The 20,098-nt window shown below is 38.1% G+C and overlaps 2 protein-coding genes across 2 annotated transcripts; both read left to right on the forward strand.

Moving 5' to 3' along the window:
* The first annotated feature begins 1,569 nt into the window (after window positions 1-1,569).
* LOC139730219 (uncharacterized) lies at window positions 1,570-6,459 on the forward strand. Its single transcript, XM_071641116.1, has 7 exons — window positions 1,570-1,797; window positions 1,959-2,018; window positions 2,941-3,084; window positions 3,779-3,877; window positions 4,459-4,467; window positions 4,514-4,601; window positions 6,410-6,459. Exons 1-7 carry the CDS (start codon window positions 1,570-1,572, stop codon window positions 6,457-6,459), a joined length of 678 nt encoding a protein of 225 aa, XP_071497217.1.
* Window positions 6,460-10,135: 3,676 nt separating this feature from the next.
* Window positions 10,136-16,260, forward strand: LOC139730213 (glutathione S-transferase alpha-4-like). Its single transcript, XM_071641111.1, has 6 exons — window positions 10,136-10,357; window positions 11,746-11,797; window positions 12,298-12,430; window positions 13,057-13,198; window positions 15,207-15,350; window positions 16,088-16,260. Exons 1-6 carry the CDS (start codon window positions 10,265-10,267, stop codon window positions 16,202-16,204), a joined length of 681 nt encoding a protein of 226 aa, XP_071497212.1. The 5' UTR covers window positions 10,136-10,264; the 3' UTR covers window positions 16,205-16,260.
* The last annotated feature ends 3,838 nt before the right edge of the window (window positions 16,261-20,098 follow it).

Here is a 20,098-nt window from a genome sequence, read left to right on the forward strand (position 1 = left end):
GTACGGACGTTTCTCTGTTCGACAATGCATGTATTTTAATGCACATCATGCCATATATCTGGAGTATTTTCGAAACACATTATCTTCGTAGATCCTGGTGCTGGCCATGACAGGACGAAAGCTATATAACAAAAACGAAAATGAGAGCAATGTCCTCAAATCTTATATTTCCTACATATGAAGAGTTTTTTTTTTCAAAAGTGCCTAAATCCTTATTAGCTAATTTTCTGGTAATAGGAATCATTTTTTTTTTTTCATTTCAAACAATTCTCTGTTTCCGTACATGGCATTCTTCTATTATGTTAAAAAGTAGTCGCCGTAGGTAAAAAAAAAAATGACAATTAAAAGAATTCTTCGGGGTTTTTTAAAATGGATTTAAGCCATTTTGCCCCCCCCCCAAAAAAAAAAAAAAAAAAGTTTTGAAGAGTAATAGCTTTACACATTTAAAAAATGTTATCATAAACATGACTATCTCCTGTCTTATATGCTACCCTTCCTTTGTCAGTAGATATGTTTAAACTTTTCACATGGCTACTAGAAATCTTGCCTGATATAGCAACAACTTGCAAGCTTCAGTAGCTATTCTTTAGTGAGGTACGTCGTATATTGCTAGTATTTTATCGATATCATTTGTCACTCTGTCCGTATACCTGAAAGCAGGTTTTCTCAACATAACAGCAATCTCAACCAAGTACAATGTATTAGACAATTGCATGCTTTTCAAAGGCTTTTCAACCAACGACATCATCACCATCACTATCACCAACACCTCCACCATTATCACCTCCATCGTCGTCATCAACATCATCAATCCCATCACTTTCATCATCATTTTTGACATGGTTGATTAAGTCACTTTATAACTCGTCTTCACACAGGGTATTCTGCTCAGGTAGTTGTGTGTTGATTTCTGATTGGTCAGGAAAGCCAATGTTGGCTTCGTTTTAGCCAATCAGGATACGGGGATAGGAAAAAGGGAGTAAGTGTGAAAGCGTACCAACCCGGAATGAACTCTACATTCTATTCTGTATTACGCAATACTTTCTGCAAATGGTACAGATGCATGTGCATTTGCGGGGGTGGGGGCAGGAGTTTTTAGTCCCTAAAGTCCATGTGTTCTAGATTGCCAATATAAAGTTTAGATGTGGATTTTATAAAAATGATTATGATCATTCAATATCCAATTTAAGAAAAAAATAATGGAGTTGTGCATATCAAGTTAAGAACATTTCCTTTACACTCTCGGGATTCTTATCAGTTTGAAATTCATATCACTTTGGAATTTGATTTGGTAATAAATTCCATGTCGGGTCTATGAAGTCCCAGGTCATGCAAGTAGGTTATCTGACCAAGATCAGTCATCAGTTGAGAACATGCACATTTGCATACCTAAAGAAACAAAAATGATATTTCGAGGTTGAGGTAAAACAATAAAACTATAACGAAACATCTCCCTCACTGATACTGAAAAGGCCTAGCTGGGACTCGTGTCATGTTTGTTAGACCAGAAGACTTTCAAACATAACCCTGATCACTATCTTTTATATCCAGTTTTAGTCGACATCGACAATGGCGTCGTCACCGCCTTACCCTACACATGACACGGTAGTCGGCACCACGGTGGATCAGGTCTCTTCTCGGGACAACGTCGAGCGCATTCGTAAGATTCGCGTCCTCCAGAGCATGGCAGGAATCCAGATCACCACGGGAATAATCCTCAGCGCTATGGGTGGGACGGCGATCGTCCTTGAATGCTACTGGTCCCGCATCGGGAACCCACTGTGGAGTGGAATATGTGTAAGAGCTTTGCGCATTCTCTTTTGCTGCAGACCTGTAGTTGCAACTTTCAAACAGAAGTGTTGAACATGGTCAGCCATAAACGCGACTCCCTCACAACAGCACAAAGCAGTCTTACATTTACCCAAGCACCATTAAATTTCTTCTCTTCTCCCTTGCAGTTCTTCATGGTGGCAGGCTTGATTGGATCCGTTTCGACTGCAAGTGGAAAGCATTGCGGGGTGAGACAAACAACAACGAAAATAGTAACTGGGATAGAGTTCTAACACATCTATTGATAATTCCGAAAGAGGAGCAAAAGATATTGACAAAAAAGAGTGTCTATACTCAGAAGAAAAAAGCTTTCGGTGCTCTGAGTGACATTATGTTTATGAGATAACACTTAAACATCGGAGTAAAATCAGTCAAGCACTGATGGAAGTATAAGTAACATCAGATTTGCTTCAGAGTAGTCAAAGAGAAATGAAAATCTTTGTAGAGTATGCCAGGAATCCCTTCCCTCCAAGTTCTCTCCATTGTGTTCACAGATTAATAATCTATGCAGTTCCAAGAGCACCAAAGTGCTAAACTTGGAAGAAACAGCCCCATGACATGCTTTACAATGATCCACATTTTTTCGGTGACCACTTAACTAAATTGAATTGGGTTTTCTGCAAAATAGGATAAGATGTTAATCTTCTCAGACCCTGAAATAGCATTCAGACAGTTAAATTATATTAAAATTTATCAATGCATTATTCCGACGGTAATTCTAAGACCACGCACTATATCAAGTCACATGACTGGCAGAGCGGTGCACCGCGGTGGTGCAATAGGCAAGGTACCTTACTCTCATTTCCTGTTTCTTCAAAGGAAACTCAAAGCCGTAGGTGCAGTGGTTACTTGGTTACAAACTATAATTGATTCATTAGTGGTCACGTGAAACAGATCAACTGATATCAATTAATTAAAATCAAGTAAAGTATGAAAGAGACGACATACTTGTTAATGTTGACTTGAATCTTTAACGCTCATCTGTCCTCTGTTGTCCTCTGTTTTGCTGTGCTTCTCCAATCAATATAATGATAACTTTATTTTTTTATTATTCGGTGTATAATCAATAGGTTGATTGCTTTGCTTCTCATGTATTGGTCGGATCTTTAGATAACCCTGTATTCAGTGTGGTCAGCCCTCTCCGCCGTGTGTGCAGCACAACTAGTCGGACTCGCCATTTACGCCACCACACAAGAACTGGAATTTCTCTGCTACCCGTCCATTGATTCCTTCACGCTCTGTACATACGTCAGGGTAAACAAAGATATGGATACTTTGTGATAATGCACTGTATTTGCTTGGTATTTGGTTTATATGTATTTTTTTTACGTCGAAAGCAATCATCACCAGCTATAGTATAACTATGTATGTTTAAAAGGAATTGTATTACGTTTACGAAAGGACTGTATAAGAACCCTCAACATCACATGTTGCGAATAGATGAATCGCAACCCATATACTTTTGTCGTGAAATACATACTCCTTATTAATTTTTATAGAGGTACAATGTGCTTTAATGCTGCTCAGTCCGTGCAGAATTGACATTGCGTAATCTATTTTCACACACACACCCTCACACATACACAAACACACATACACATATCATACAATGCACCAAACATATACAGTACAATCATAATTCTGCTGACACAAGTAAAATATGCAATGGATTAAGTAGTCTTTTCAGCCTCTTTCTGTGTGGACACGAGATGATGTATTTGATCAATACGTTGACACGTTACTTATTTATTAACAACAATCTAATGATTGATCGTTCAATCATCCCCCATATCTCTCTAGTCACTAGTCAGCGTATACTATTAACTCTAAGTTTCCTATGGATTATAGTGAAAGATGTATAATTTCTGACATTTCATGTTTTTTGTATCCGGTATAAAGCTCAAAATATGTCGTTTTAATATGTAATTACTTGTGATTTTGCGCACAGGAAGCTCGAATAGGGATTAACGTCTGCATTTCACTCGTGGGGATTGTCGCTCTGTTGGCAAGTTTGGCCGCATCCTGCGTCAGTTGTTCTGTGCCGCCAGTTACAGAGGTGAGACAACGATGAATATCAGGAAGTTTCCGTTTTGCAAAACCTACAGGAACTCTACCTTCCTCTATTTTGATATTTTCTCTTTGCCTCCATTGGAGCAGTGGCTTTCTTTTGTTTCCTTTGAGTATAAGAGACGGTATCTCCGTGATAAAATGATGGTATTCATCCTTAACATGCCGTTACTATGAAGACTATGAAAGACTTGATGTCTTTTATAACAAGATGGCGAGTAGAGACAGTGATGTTTCACTGCCAGCAATATCACTTTCATGTCAACCGCTTTAATAATACATGATTGGACAGATTGGAGATACATTGTGATTATGTTGCAATCTCCCAATATTTCGTAACTTACTAGTGTATGCCGAAAACTCTTCTGGGACCTTGAATAGCCGTCATAATATATTTTTGATTATATCACACGATAACCACATAAAAATAGCAAACAAACAAACAAACCAAACCAAACACTCAACCCTAAACCCCTTGAATAGCTTAATATCACTTGTACATCATCAGTGTGATTAAGGGGCAGAAACATAGATCAATAATTGTCGATATAATGAATGTAGCCTCGAACGGTTTATTCCCAGTCCTACCATATAGTATGTTCTGATTTCTAAACAGACGAGAATTGTGGTTCAAGCTGGCCCAAACATGATGGAGGCTGGTTCACCGCTTCCATCCTTTTCTACATATCACGTACCCGATACAGGTGAGTGGAATCGTTACGCAATCATTATAAAGTTGAATAATCAGGAACGTTTACAAAATTGGGAGAGGCCAGGAATGATGGTGGGGGGATCTTAGCAGCGGGGGACGATTGGGAGGTGCGGGTGGATGCTTTAAACTCCTCAACCAGGACGCAAGAAACACAAAAAACAAGGAAATAGTCATTGCTTAAAAGTAAAGAAAAGATGGAAAGAGAGAGAGAGAGATAATACAATAAAGACTATATTATATAAATGGTAGATAGATTTAGAGACTATCTATGGATTTGAGTCATGTCTATCATTCAAGTAGATAAGGAAAGCTTTCAGTTCCCGGTAGTTTCCCAACAACGGGGAACACAACAAGCAAAGGAGGAGCTGAGCAATGTGAGCTCATTGGGAAGAAAGAACATTTCATTTGACTCTTTTGTTTGCTGTTTTCTTCACGTTATCTCTCTTTTTTTAACGTTTTAACCAGACATGATGTAAGAAATGACTGAGACAGTCACTAGACCTATTGATGTGAATGCGTGATGCCATTGTGCTGTGATCCAGAGGGGGCGCACCGGGCGCGCGCCCCCTCTTTATTTTTGGTTAAAACAAAAGAAAATTTAATGAAAAGTAAAAAAAATGGGGGGGGGGGGGGCTTGCGTGCTCCCCTCATTTAATTTTGCAAAGGCGCCTCCCCTTTACGGTATTCCTGGATCCGCCCTTCATTGTGTGTTTACCGTCAGAGTTATTGGAGAAAAATATATCTCTGCCGTCACTTCAACGGCGACCATGATGCCATTTTGCAGTTCGGTCCTGATACTCAGTCACAGTCGGAATTAACGTATACCTCACTGACTAACCTTGTAATTTTAGAACAGCTGAAGCCCCATCAGATTACAACTAGAGAAGATAATAGCTGAACAATGTTATGTATACATGTATTTTATGATTATCTAAAGAATTCGCAAGCTCTCATGAACCCCTTCAATCCAATTTTTGTTTCGTTTGTCATGTCGTCATATTGGACTTGTTTTTATTGTTTTTATACACTTTGTCGTGTATATGATCAAATGATAATATGTAATTTGTTTTCATGCTTGTAGATCTTATGTGAAGCTGAAATAGATTGAAGTTATATTAAAGGTGGACGGACCCAGGATTGAGGAGGGCGCTATTGTTTAGTGTAATGATTGCCGTCATCTTCAATACAATTATGAGTGACGCTGTAAAGCTGTCAAAGTGTCAATTAAAGCAAGTCAGGCATTATTTACGTCCATGCAAACTTTGTATTTGAAGGATCCATATGCAGTGAACGGAACTATATGGCCAGGACCAGATAAACTGAAACTGACATTCGTTAGACCATTTTCTTCATACGTAAGCCTACCCTATATGGATTGGTTTTATACAACATTCGAAACATGGAAGATGCGTAAGCGTGGGTGCATGCAACAACGCCCTTTTGAATCCTGAGTCGTTTTCAGTTTACTACATTTATTTAGGCCTACTATCACTTTGCAGTGCTAATAAGTGAGTCCTCAAGAAAACCGAGATTGCCATGAACGATGAATTGTCTTCTTTGTAAAAAAAAAAGGGGGGGTTAGGCTTTTGAATACTGAGTACGTCACGGCAGCAAGAAAAACTTGAATGAATTATGCTCATAATCATACTATTTTTTTGACCTGATTTCAACCCGAGTGATGATGATGATGTTGTTGTTGTTTTTTCTTTTTCCTTTTTTCTGTACCTATACGTGTTCAAAATTGTTGGCCCTTCGGCTGAATTTAACGTCATTGGTATGTTTATTGTCATTTTATTTTAGAAGCCCCAAAACCGTACGGCGACGAACAGCCCCCTCCGTACAGCGCGTAGGTGTGTAATCCGTCGCTCATGAGAGATGGTTTGGACAGGGACACTACATAATAGTCAAAGTAGAGGTGTTTTTTTTTTTCAATATTCACAAGTTATGCGGCAGAGGAAGTTAGTCCGGAAACGAAAATTCTTGAAGAGTGATCGGTAAAATATACTTTTAACTTCATGAAATCTTTGAGAAAGTTTCGATGATTTTATAGTTAGGAAACTGTAACTATCTTGAAGCCGTTATCTTATCGCATCATATGACACTTGATAAAAGTAGGCCCTCCAAGTGCCAACACTACTAAGGCTTAGCCTATTAACGCTTTACATGTATTCATATAGATTTTGGCATATTCAATTGCAATCCTGCAACTTAAAAATACAAAGACATGTGTCACTATGTACGATGTATTTAACAAGGGGACAAAGCAGACCCCCCCCCCCACAAAAAAAAAAACCAAACCCCAGCAACAATAGTACTTCCTGTAGACAAATAGTGTTATGTGGTACATGACCATTGTTTGATATGATTTGTTTTGTATAATCATAATGTTTTCAGAACAACAAACGCCGATCTAACTGCATGCCATTGTGGCACAATGGTGGAAAAAAAATGTAGGAGTGTCGGTGTCTGACGTCATTATCTCGTGTAAGATTAACATGTTACATAAACTATAGTGTATAATGCACAACATTTATCTTGTCGCCACTGGATTGACAGTCATTGGTCCCTGGAAATGGAGTAGTTTAAATGTATTTTACGATTCGTAATCGTCAGGTAGCCTTCGTTTTTGTATCATTTTTTCTGTTCAGAAAATAGCTTGGATCAGATAAACCGAAGCTGTTTTCAGCATTGTATATAATATTGAGGTATTTCATGTCGTCATTCTATTTTAAAAATGTTTCAAAGATCTCTATTTTCTTAGGATGTTAGGATGTCCTAACCACTGAAGAAGAAGATAACACAAATAATGAATTCACAGTGACATTAAGTGTAAAATGATAATTGGTCCAGCATGTGATGTCTTTGTTTGAATTTCCTACCAAAAAATATATATATATGATCTTGCGCCCATAGAATACTATCGACGCTTACGACTTAAGAAGTTATCAGACTTCACAGTTCACGTTATGGATCAGAATTGTAAAAGTGTAACATTTATTTGTGTTTTTGTTATGATTTTTGATAAACGAGTAATTAATCAAGGCCTATTCAAAGTTTTATTTACTTTTTTTCAGTTTACTAGGCTTACTACAAGTCGTATTTTGTAAATATCTCTCACGAGGTCATCATCGTGATTGCGTAACGAAAAACATTTGGTTTACTTTATTTGTGGTACACAGGGTAAACAGTAGATTTAACCCTTTATGTACCAATGAGTCAAATGTGCACAAATCTCTCACACATATGCCTTTAGACAGGTAATGAATATGACTCGCAGCTCGCAGAGGGTTAAACACACTGACAGGTGCCGAGGTCTTGCTGCTTGAGGATAGTTCCATGTTGATATCAAGCTGGCATGGGAAAAAGTTGGTACAGTTGTGCACCTTGAAGCCATGTACTAGTATCAGGTTATGTATAGTTTTAATCTAAGGCTGGGGGCGCAAGTCAAGAAATTGACACCCACGAGTTACACAGACACGAGACATTAATTTGCAGCCCATGAGACGTACAGCTCACGAGTCATGAAGCCCACGAGTCATACAGCCTATGGGTTTGACACTAGGCATGAAATACGGCCCATGAATCCGATAATAGGCAAGAAAGGCCCACGAGCTCGGCAGTCATTACGTCACATTGCGGTGTCAGGCTCGTTGGCCTTTTTTGGCTAGTGTGTCTGACTCGGGGGCTGTAGGACTCATGGAACCTTTTTTTTTTCAATGTCGAACTTGTTGCCCGTATAAATTGTGGGTGTCGGTCTTGTGGGATGACTCCGATCCTGGACTCCTTGGAAAAACAAAAACAAAAACATGAGATCCTCACCCATTTACGAGTTATTGTAACATGGTGGGAGAGGAAAGGGGCAAAGAATGTGGAAAGTATGAATAAAAGTGTGGAGCAGGAAACGCACATAGGGAAAAGTGAGCGAGAGGAAGACGAGTACTTGTGAGACAGGACTGCATTGGGGTATAATACCTAATATAGAAAAGTATATACGTAATGTCAGAAAGTTGTAATTATTTCACATTATCGTTGTTGTTATTTGTCAAAGTATAATATAACATCTTCGCGCAAACTTTAACAAAAAGAAAAAGTGTAAACGTATTTTTTTACGACTGTGTTTCTTCATTGGTTTTTGTTCAAGATTTGCTGTAAGAGAAAATCAAGTCAATCATCTGATAATTTCTTCTTACACGGTTACATACATTTGCTCAGGAGGGCAAATGCTCAAATGGTCAGGCTACGTCAGTGTATACACTGTTAAACTTGCAACTTCTGTGGTGGTTACCCAGTACATTCGATGCTTCACTATATCGATGCCATTTTCTGTTTATTGATTTATGCATAGATTCTTAATGTTCTTTTCAATTTGTGTGTTATTTAAGTTGGCTATTGTTATTTTTTTTTCTTCATGGTACATGATACCAATAAACAAGCAATTATTCAAAATTCTTCTGAAATTCGTTGTTTGTCACAAAACACTTAGAAATATTGACGCATTTTGTTTGCGCTGGTGTTTCCCGAGTTTCCCGAGTGCTTTGAAAATATGTAGTCCTTTTATCATATTGTTTTCTACCCCAGCCTTTCAACTTTCATTACCAGAAGTTTTTCCATCACTTTTAGTAATCAGACATGATAAGAGACACGATGATTCAAATATCAAACTCCACCCCAGCATGATAGTTTCGCTGAACAATATTATACCCTTTAATAAGGAATAAGGGAGAGTGCAGCCCGTCTCCCTGCCCCCCCCCCCCCCACACACACACACACAAACACTCACGCACGTTTTGCCCGTCTAATGATATCGGGGGAAAATCAGGTGCAAAAAAAAAGAAGGAGAAAATAGTCTCGACTAAAAACCATGACTTTCCGAGGGCTCCTTCCTCAAATGATTCCAGGAAGGAGCGGTGAGGGGGTAAAAGTTTCATTTAAACCGGGCACTACCATTTACCTCCCCCCTCCCCCTCCAACACACAGACAAAAAAAAAAATATCAACTAGTAAAATGTACAGCTACCCTTGTTTATTCACAATTTCTACTTTTTCTTTACTTTTTTAAACAGATTATTCTCTGGTTGTCTGAGAATAGCTCCATTCCCTTACATTTCAGTGTATCGAAACACTGGTGCCAAGTAAATCGTATATATAATGTGCAGATGATTCCCTTTCAGTGTAAAAAATATGCGGCTGAGCGAAATCCTTCAGTGAAAAAGTCAGTTGTACCCTTATGACAGGTGTAATCCACTAGTGTGATCCACTAATAGTGCAGATAGTTGGACTTGTTTAAACTTTTTTTTTTCAAGCGAAGTAGCAAAGGGCTTACTTGTGTCTTTAAGTTTGCATAAATACTAACAGGTGAACTCTGAACTCGTTCGCTACTTCAGCTGAGATGTCTGTGCAAATATACATCCGGCCGCCTGCCATTATACACTTATCCTACCTTATAGTAAATACGGTACTTCACATATTTCAAAATCTATCAAACGCGCGAACCTTTCCCAACCACACACTCTACAACTCTGACTTTGCAGTCTCGCACGTATACTGTACATAAATGGTACGGTATTACTGGATATCGAGTTCGACGTTATACGCGGAATTTGGGACATCTCGGGGTGCGTTTGAAGGGTGCAGCAAGTGGTAGACTTGTTCAAGAATGGCGGCTTCTAACAAACCCAAGTTTTACTACTTCCAAGGACGAGGCAAAGGGGAGATGATACGACTCACCTGTGCGGCAGCCGGAATTGAGGTGAGTATAATCCCGAAACTGTATAGAAGTTATCGGAAAATTGGTTCTGAAAGAATCAGCTGGCATTTTCGGCAGAGAAAAATTTTCTTTTTCCTCTTCAAATGTCTGAAGGAATAAGGAACATGCCAAATCTGAACGTGTTTGATGCGTTGTCATCGACATCATCATCAACAACGGCAAAAGCAAAGGTCATAATAACCTACAAATGCGAATAGTATACTCTTTAAAAAAAAAACCACCATGACATCAATGTGTAAAAAGGTGTGATCCACGGGTGTAAATTTGATATTTTTCAGACATATGTACACACACAGACACGCACTTGCATATTCATATGTTATTACACCACACACAGACACATGTACACACACCCACACGCACACACACACACACACACACACACACACACACACCTGTACTTCCTTTACTTTTTCCAAACGATGATGTAGGCAAGGGCCTGTTCTTCGATCTAAACTCTAGAGACTTGTAGAGAATTGCCTTTTCACATACACTGAGAGAGCAGGTGATGTACAGATCGTATTTCTTTATACTCCGTTGCGTCACTGAGAATTTTCCAATGCGTTTATATATTACTTACAGTATTCCCTTGTATGGTAATTGTTATTCAGATGTATCTTTATTTGAGAAAATATTACCCTTAATGAAACATATATATATATATATATAATTATATAAATATATACATATATATATATATATATATATATATATATATATATATATATACATGTATATATACGGGCATACATATGGAACTGAGCTTCAACTTTATGCAAGTGACAACCTTCTCGTGTGTAAAGGCAGTCTGTAGTTCACAAAACCATTACTTGCCATGCTCTTCAATTTACTGCTTCAAAAACAAACATTTCAGTGGGCAGCGAGCCCTTTGATCATGTTGATGGACATTGACACTTTGTTGCTTCACAAGCAACAAAGTGTACAGTGTGCGGTATGAGCGAATATCCTACGGACTTGAAAGAGAGAGAGGGAGACAGAGAAGGAGAGAGAGAGAGAGAGACACCCACACACAACTAAGCATAAACTTCAATGGGAAAGGACAGAGGAGTGAGTTAAAGGAACTCGGAATGATCTCCTTCATAAGAAAGGAATGGATTTTATCGGTAAACCGTAAAAACAGTAAAAGCGGAAAAGAACACTCAGATTTAGATATAAACATACAGTGTTGATATCTCAACAGTTGTGGAACATTCAAATTACAGATCTAATTCCCAAATTATTACTTTTATTTTTTTTTTCATTTGTAAAAACGGGAAACATTCTTACACTGAAAACTACAACTTTGAGTTGGAGTTGAGATCAATGCCTATATTATCAGTATTTTTTTTCTCATTTCAATCCGTTCGCAGTTTGACGAAATCAGTGTTACAACGAGGGAAGACTATTTGAAGCTAATTGAAGGTAATGTCTCCCAAATCTAATATCTAATGCTCAATCTGCCTTATCGCATTTGTTTGGTCGTATGTGTGTGTGTATGCGTGTGTGTGTGTGTGTGTGTGTGTGTGTGCAAACTTAATACATTTTATAACCCTGAAATTGCAAAGTCGACAAGAGTTATGTTCTCGTGCAAAACATTATTTGATTTAAAGGTAGGAATCAATTTGAATTCTAAATTACCTGCGAACTGACACTCTGAACAAGAAAAGTTAAAAGGGGTCTTTTTAATCGCACGACGAAACTGATCAAGATGAAGCCAAAAATTAACTGTTGAAGACTATGCATCCATACCACAGAGACAAAATTTGTCATCTAAAATTATTTTCCACATTGTTACAATAAGAGCCAAACAACATGAAGTCACTAGACAAGGATTTTGCGTAATGCAGGTAGTGACGTTCTTCCGGTAAACGCAAAAAAAAAATCTTAAAATTTCTCTGATAACTTTTCTCATGCCATGCTAGAGGGGAAGCTGCTGTTCAAGCAACTCCCCCTGTTCGAGATAGACGGGCTGACACTGGTTGGTAGTGATAGCATCGTCCGCTATGTGGCAAGAAAAGCTGATCTGTATGGGCAGACGAACGCAGACAAGACAAGGTATTTTGTTCTACGCGTTTGCTTTTTCTATTCTTAAGCTACTTTTCGCTTCCGCTTCTTCTGCATCTTCCCCTCCTTTTGATTTCATTCATGTCATGCATCTGTAAAATACAACGATTAACTGCTAGGTCTAAAGTATTATTATGTTATATGATCATTTAAATAACGCCCATTGCCAATGTTTCACATGAACATTTTAATATCCACTGGTGGGTAAGCTAGAAAACAAACGAAATAGAACAAAGGACGCCATACATTTGGTGTGGCTGATCAGTATCTGGAATAAGCTCGAGTAAAATATTTTGGATGTTAAAGGTATCAATGTCAGACACACTCCTCGTAGATGCATGTTTAGATCTGGTACATGAAGAGGTAAATTTATTGAATATTTCAAAAACTGTCTATGGTATTCCATTTCCGACATTCCATTTCCAACAAATTTTCTTTCATACTATAAATAATCACATTATAGAATTGTATTTCATTACACTGCATTTCCCTTATCATCATAAACTAACCTCATTGATTTTGTAAAGCTATAAGCCTATAAACAAATGTCTCTCTGTATTTATGCTTTGTTGAAAATGAAATGAAGTATACAAACTCGTTTTGTGTCCTTGCTGTAGGATCGACATACTGGTGATGGGTGCAAAAGACCTATTTGATTATGGAGTTGGTGGTTACCTATTCGGGTCGTCTCCAGAAAAGTTCGTTGACGAAAAGGTACTCCCGCTGGCACGAAATAAATATCTTCCCGCCTTCGAAAAGGTATGATGTTTTATGTTTGTATTGACCGTTCTGTGACGCGCTATGTGTATTTTTGGCACTGGGCGCAGCCATAGTGGGTGTCTCAGCCGACCCCCCCCCCCCCCCTTCCCACTCCCCACCCCTCTCCCTATATTAGCACGCGCGCAGAATGAAAAACTGCTTTAGCCAATGGGCGTCTCGTACTGAGTGCGCGAATGCTTGCTTAGTGCGCGAACCTTTGTTACAAGTGCGTGATAAACATGTTGCCCGGAGGCGTGTTTTTTTTAGACGGCACAGATTGGGGAAACTAAAAATTTATCGGGGACCGTATCCCTAAACCTAACCCTAATCCTAATCCTAACCCTAACCATCAAACCCTAACCCTAACCCTAACCCTAACCCTAACCCCAACCCTAACCCTAACCCTAACCATAACCATAACCAAAAACCCTAACCCAACGTTTCTCCCATAGGTTTAACACGCGCCATGCCCCAATCTGTGCCGTCTTTAAAAAAAACGCTACCCGGAGTGGGGGAGAGCAGGGGGGTCGGCTGAGACACCCGCTATGGCTGCGCCCTGTGCCATGAAATGTCTGCTGCCCTCAACGAACCCGAATCGGTCAATATGACTGTGCCAAAAAAAAAAAAAAAAAAAAAAAAAATTATGAGAGTTTCTTCCCCCCTTGTTGTGATACAGGGCAAGGGCTGTACCACATTAATTACAACCGACAGACAGACCGACACACACACACACACACACACACACACACACACACACACACCAATAGATGTGACGCCAATTGAATATCTCCGGCTTTTAGTAGATTATAGGCACGATCCCCACTTTTCGGTATTCCTGATCACGAGTAATCTGTGTGATATTCCCCTCCACCCCACACAAAAACACAAGCCCAACACTCCACCCCTCACAGTCATAGGCCTAAATATGCGCGTAAGCCCAACTGCTCAAGAACCAGAGAGTTTCGTTACCAGTCACTGGTGGTTACTCTGTGTATAATAATAAAAAAATATTGTCTTATAAATTTTAAAGTTTGCATTTTCTAGATAATATTGTGTCTTTGCATCTTTTCCAGTAGCATAATTGTAACTATACGACATGCATCTCTATAAAGACATTTAATTTCGGTTTTATTGCAGAAAGGGCCTCCAAATATTTTGCAATGTATGTACACCCTCTAATGCGATGTGAGCTAGGTTATACCTACGTCTCCACCTTACGTATACCCTCTACCGTTAAATTGTCATGAAACGCATAGAGATCTTGGACTTTGACACCACCGTTGCTATACATCGTAGATCTTACTGAGGGTCAAGGCCCGAAAGTTTGTTAACTCTTTCTGTGCCGATCAGTCCAATGTGCACAACTCTCACGTAAACCTGTTACGAGCAGGTATTATCATTGGCACACAGAGGGTTAAACGGGTTAATGCAAACGCAGCGACGTCCATTGGTTGTCCCAACTATCGGTTGTCACTGTACATAATAGTCAACCGCGATGTTTATACCTTTTACCGTATGTGGATGCTAATACACGTCCTGTTAATTTGTCAAGACGCTCCATGAAAACACCACCACATGATATATCTTCACAGTTTAGAAATTAAAGTAGCGCTTTATGCTTATATTGTTATGATAAAAGCATGATTTTGATACCAAAGTCCATGCTTTTTCTTTATTTTCATCTTTCCAGTCTTCTTACCGGTATTCTTCTCATTATTGATGTGAATGTGCCGCCATAGCTCTTGGAGAGCTATAAACAAGACGCAAGTCAGATATTGTATTAAGCTCTTTCGTTTCACGATTCCTTTGTTAAAAAAAAGAAGAAGAAAATGTGTCTGCACACTCTAGTGTCGGCTACTGGTAGGCCTAAAACAAAACAAAAATCCTTTTCGGCCTTTCTAATCCCTTCTTCGAAGTTGAAGTCAAATTTCAACGAATACTGATGATATATTTTACGTAATTGTCTTCAATATCAACCATCAACATCGCCACCTTCCTGTCCCGGCAGACCCTGGCTGAAAATGGTAGCGGGTATATGGTTGGATCCAGCCTCACCATTGCCGACATCCTGGTCTTCGACTGCCTGACACACTGCACGGAATCCCCGCTGCCTCAGCTTGCATCCGTCCTAAAAGATTACCCTAAGTGTGATGTGAGTTTATAGACTTATCTGGTTCATTCGATCTCTCTATAATGCATGATTTCTCTATAATGCATGATTTCCTGCAATTATCATCTTCGTTTTCTTCTTCAGTAGCCCATTAGGACAATGACGAGTGCGGTGTATGTTTGGTAGGCATGCTTGTATAGGAAATCGCAGGTCTGCATTCGAGTGACAATTATCTTCCCCAATAATGTCACGGAGGAATGATGTTTGAGTTGGTCTGACTGGTATTGTGGCTATTCTAATAGGTTTCATGCCTCGGCCGTTCAACATCTGCACCCTTTGTAATACTGAAACCTGTCTAAGCCATGATTTTATTTTATCATGACTAAAACACAACTCTTGAAAAGTTTCGAAAAGTGGATGATTGCACACCAATCTGCCGTCGTGGCTAGGCTTTTACTACTGACATTTGATATCTTATTTTCAGATCTTTTTAATAAACAGTTTGAATAAATAATATCTTTATATATTCACTTGCTTTGATATTCACTATTCACTTGATACCTTCGGTGTAAATATTTAGTACAAGTATGTAGTAAGTTTAGTAGTTAATATGTTGATACTCTCTTTTTAGTCAATAGTGTCCTTTTTAAACGTACAGTATGTGCCTTTGCCGTGCATGCATTTATGTTAGCTATTTGTCTATTTTGGTGTTTTGGGTGTAGTTGGTGTCAAGTATTACCTCATTTATTGATGCTTTGGTCCCTTCTTTTTCTGTACAGGCTTTCGTCAAGTTCATCGCGTCACATCCAAAGCTCAAAGACTACGTCCCAACGCGGTATCCCATACCAACCGCAGAATACATCCACTCTGTCAAATCAACACTCCTCATGAAATGAAATTGAATTGAAAAGCAAGTATTGTTACAGCATGGTTGTTATCGCTTGAATTGAAAGCACAGGACATCATCATTATCTTATTTCTCATAACAGTTAAATAGAAATGAATTTATTTGCTTATATAGGTATCCATCAGGGACACAAACAGCACATCATTTTCAGAGACATGTATATAACAAACGAACCAAACAAACGAAATACCGTATTTTTTAAGGCTGTATTTCATTTTTTTTAAACTAAAAGTGGTACATGCTCCATTGCCGACAGCGCAGGGTCTGCTTGCAATCATAATGCAGATCAAACACACGAACTTGTTCACGGAGAGTAGCATCAAAAGCAAAAACAACAACAAAAAGAAAGCCTTTATAAATTCTTCAACTGTAACAAAAAAAAAACAACAACTGGTAGCTGTAATAAAGGTGAATATGTTGCTGACTACTTTGCCTTCTGCAACAGTACGTATGTCCCCCCCAAAAAAATTACAAACGGGCCCCCGCAATGATAACTTTAAAAATAGTGAATCAATCCAAATACAATTTCAGGGTATGAAGCTATAACTCATTGTCCACATCTTACAGAAAACCCCATTCGATTTGCTTCAGTGGTAAAAGAGAAATGAGGAATTTTGTTGAGCATGTCAGGAATCTCTTTCCTCCAAGTTCTGTCTACTGTGTTCACAGGCAAGAGCATCCAAGTGCTAAACTTGGAAGAATCAGACTCTACATGCTTTACAACAATCTACATTTCTCTGTGACCGCTTAACCTAATTGAATGGAGTATTCTGAAAAAAAAAAAGAGCTAAGATGTTATATTTTAAGACCCTGAAGTAGCATTTAGACAGTTTAATCGTATTGGGTGTTATCGATGCGAAAATCTGATTGTAATTTTTTGGGGACATACATGTAAAATTGCTATTATCACAGACAAGTTGCATGGCAGGCAAAGTTTATGCATCTGTGGGATTTCATTCTGATGTACGATACAAACCTTCATCACATGCATGCACAGCAGGGTTTGTAATCAGACAAAATCCTATCATTTTACTGGAAGCCAGTAAAGTGAATTTGAGAGACAGAGAGACTAAAGATAGTTGTTGGAAGTGTTGTTGTCAAATATGGCGTTTAATTGAAACCTCTAAAAACGAGATGATTTGGAAGAGACATTGAAAGAAACGACACAGAATCGATAAACTTGTTTATCACTTCGTTGTTACAGACAAGAAGAATAGTAATCACAATATTAGTGAATTTCTTCGCTCCCTTGGTTTATTTTCGATACTTTTTCTCTAAAATGTTAACAGAAAATATTGAAATGAAATGAGATGCATATTGATGTGAATAAACAGGATTATAAAACAATGGCCGTCTACACCTTACGATTTGTAACTTTATCAGTCTGATTCTGAGATACTTCGTATCACGAAAATCCCCCACGAGAACAAAAACTGGGCGACCCCAACCATATGCAAAGGTTTACTCGAAGACTTTTAAAACAGATAATAACTTTGCATGACAAGAAAATATGCATGTGATTGTCTGTAAGAAGGCGTGTGGTTTTTGTGTGAATTTTGGCGTGCATTTCTCAAGCAATGTATTAGGAGCAACGCATCTAAAGTAGTTACTAGCATTATTCACTGAGGTATCTCAACACACATGGTGGCGTTCGGCTGGACTGGACATGCAGTATTATCCTTCTAGACTAACATATTGTAAATTTCAATATCCTCCCAATCCTTTTTGTAAATGTCAACAATCGCAAGTCGATTTTTGTTTTATTGTCTGGCAATTGAATATAAAGTGAGATCTACAGAGCCTCAATGATAAATTAATAAAACCAAGGTAATAAGTGTACATGCTTTGATTGATTAATCTCTTCTTTTTACTTCACGAACACGAAAGACATCGAATCTTAATTCTTCATCTACTTTATATTAATGAAATGTCTTTATGTATACATATATCTACACACGTCAAAAAGACATAAACTTGAAAACTCACGCTATTTACATCATTTCTAAGCCCTAAATTGTTAAGAACTGGTGTTTTTTTTTTCTCTGGCACAAAAACTGTAATGCCGCATGGCCAAGGCACAAACATTAAAATGAGTTCATACAGCCAATTCATCTACCATGCATCTAACAACTAACAATTTGCGCAATCATTCTAAAATGAACTTATATAGGACTTATTTCAATTTTAGCTTTTAATGCTAAGCGTACACGATTCGGCAGTATATTGGTATTTCATTAGATGAAGATTTAATCAGAAATCACATACAGATGAGTAAAAGATTAGGTCGTTTCCAAGCTTTAATTGTGAGCGAATTCCTATTCAAAGAAACTACCACACATTATTAGTGTATACATGTAAGTGCAAGGACTATGAATTTCTAGCTATTAAGTGACGGCAACAAGAGATACACACAATGATAATTGTGAAGGAGATAATGGACACACGTCCCAAATTGTTAGCTGTTTGCGCACCGGTATTTCATGAGATGAAGATATTCAGAAATCGAGTACAAATATACAGATGAGAACAAGATTAGGTTGTTTTCAAAGCTGTGATTGTGATCGTATTCCTACTCCAAGAAACTACTTTATGGTTTACTAGAGTATACATGTATTTAAGTGCAAGAACCAAATAAATTTCTCTGAACTATGAAGTGAAGGCAACCTCACACCCACACGATGATATTTTGATGATTGCGAAGCAGACAACATTACTTACATACATGAAAGTTCAGTGCGCAAACAGCTGACATACAGATATATCAGTTGCTTGACTACCGAAGATCCGGAGGGCATAATATAGAGAGTGGATGTTGAGAAAATGCATTGGATGGACAATGTCGGTACAATTAGAATAAAACTTGTGTTGCTATCTTTCTTAATCCAAAGCTTCGAACATAGACTTGATAATGAATAATCTTTTGAAATTATTATGTTCGAATCTCCAGTTCATGCAAATTTCTTTTTCATTCGTCACACACACCCCGAGATTTTTACACATTATCCCACAAAGTACGCCTCTTTTCTCTTACACTCTCAAATAATGCACCACTAGAAACACACACACACAAACAAACACTCGCACTCGCACTCGCACACACACACACACACGCACAAAGAATATCAAAAACGTTATCAATATTTGCTATACTAACTCACTAATTATAAAGTATATTGCCACGGAATACGCTCACAAATCCTCGTTCACAGGTGCATCGCGCATGCAGTAAAAAAAAAAGAAAATGAAAAGAGGAACTGTTCCGATGATCGACAATAATTATGAACGGTCATTAAGCATTAATAATTCCTAAAGAAAACTGCAGAATTGTGGAGAACCAATGGTTCTCTCTTTTTCTTTCCTTTCAGTAAACTTAAACAAAGAACAGATAAACCTATTATGTAAGTTCTTGTCATCTACCAGACCAAGGGAGGAAGAAGTCTTTTTTGGAAATTAATATGTAAGTCCATGGATTTTAAAGATTAATAGAAATAATGTGGCAATGGCTGGGGCTTACATTCAACAAGAGATCAAATGATTACCACCATCATTATAAAATGTCTCTGACAGCGTCTAGTTCCTAATGGATTTTTCATCAAATTTATGGTTGCTGTTATAATTAGACATTCGGGGAACTCACAATATTGATGTAATTGAATAAAAACTAAAAGCACATCTCTTTAAATTTGCATTTAAGTAGCTTGTTTCGTTTCATACTACTTGTTTGTTTGTTCTGCATTGCTCCCTCTTTGTCTGATGTTCCATTTTCTTTACTATGCGTTTTGAACACATCTGTGGATGTAGCGCTATATCATACAAATAACTAAAAAACTAATAATGTCATTAATTATTGTTATCATCATCATCATTATCAATACAACGCAAA

The sequence above is a fragment of the Diadema antillarum genome, unplaced genomic scaffold (genome assembly GCF_040938485.1).
Source record: "Diadema antillarum isolate AM-2024a unplaced genomic scaffold, OU_Dant_1.0 seq00000298_RagTag, whole genome shotgun sequence".
In the NCBI taxonomy this organism is placed as follows: Eukaryota; Metazoa; Echinodermata; class Echinoidea; order Diadematoida; family Diadematidae; genus Diadema; species Diadema antillarum.

Coding starts and splice junctions, on each gene's coding strand:
- LOC139730219 (XM_071641116.1), top strand. CDS start 1,570: ATGGCGTCGTCACCGCCTTACCCTACACATGACACGGTAGTCGGCACC. Junction 1,798..1,958: donor CACTGTGGAGTGGAATATGT/GTAAGAGCTTTG, acceptor TCTCCCTTGCAG/TTCTTCATGGTGGCAGGCTT. Junction 2,019..2,940: donor CAAGTGGAAAGCATTGCGGG/GTGAGACAAACA, acceptor TCGGATCTTTAG/ATAACCCTGTATTCAGTGTG.
- LOC139730213 (XM_071641111.1), top strand. CDS start 10,265: ATGGCGGCTTCTAACAAACCCAAGTTTTACTACTTCCAAGGACGAGGC. Junction 10,358..11,745: donor GTGCGGCAGCCGGAATTGAG/GTGAGTATAATC, acceptor ATCCGTTCGCAG/TTTGACGAAATCAGTGTTAC. Junction 11,798..12,297: donor CTATTTGAAGCTAATTGAAG/GTAATGTCTCCC, acceptor ATGCCATGCTAG/AGGGGAAGCTGCTGTTCAAG.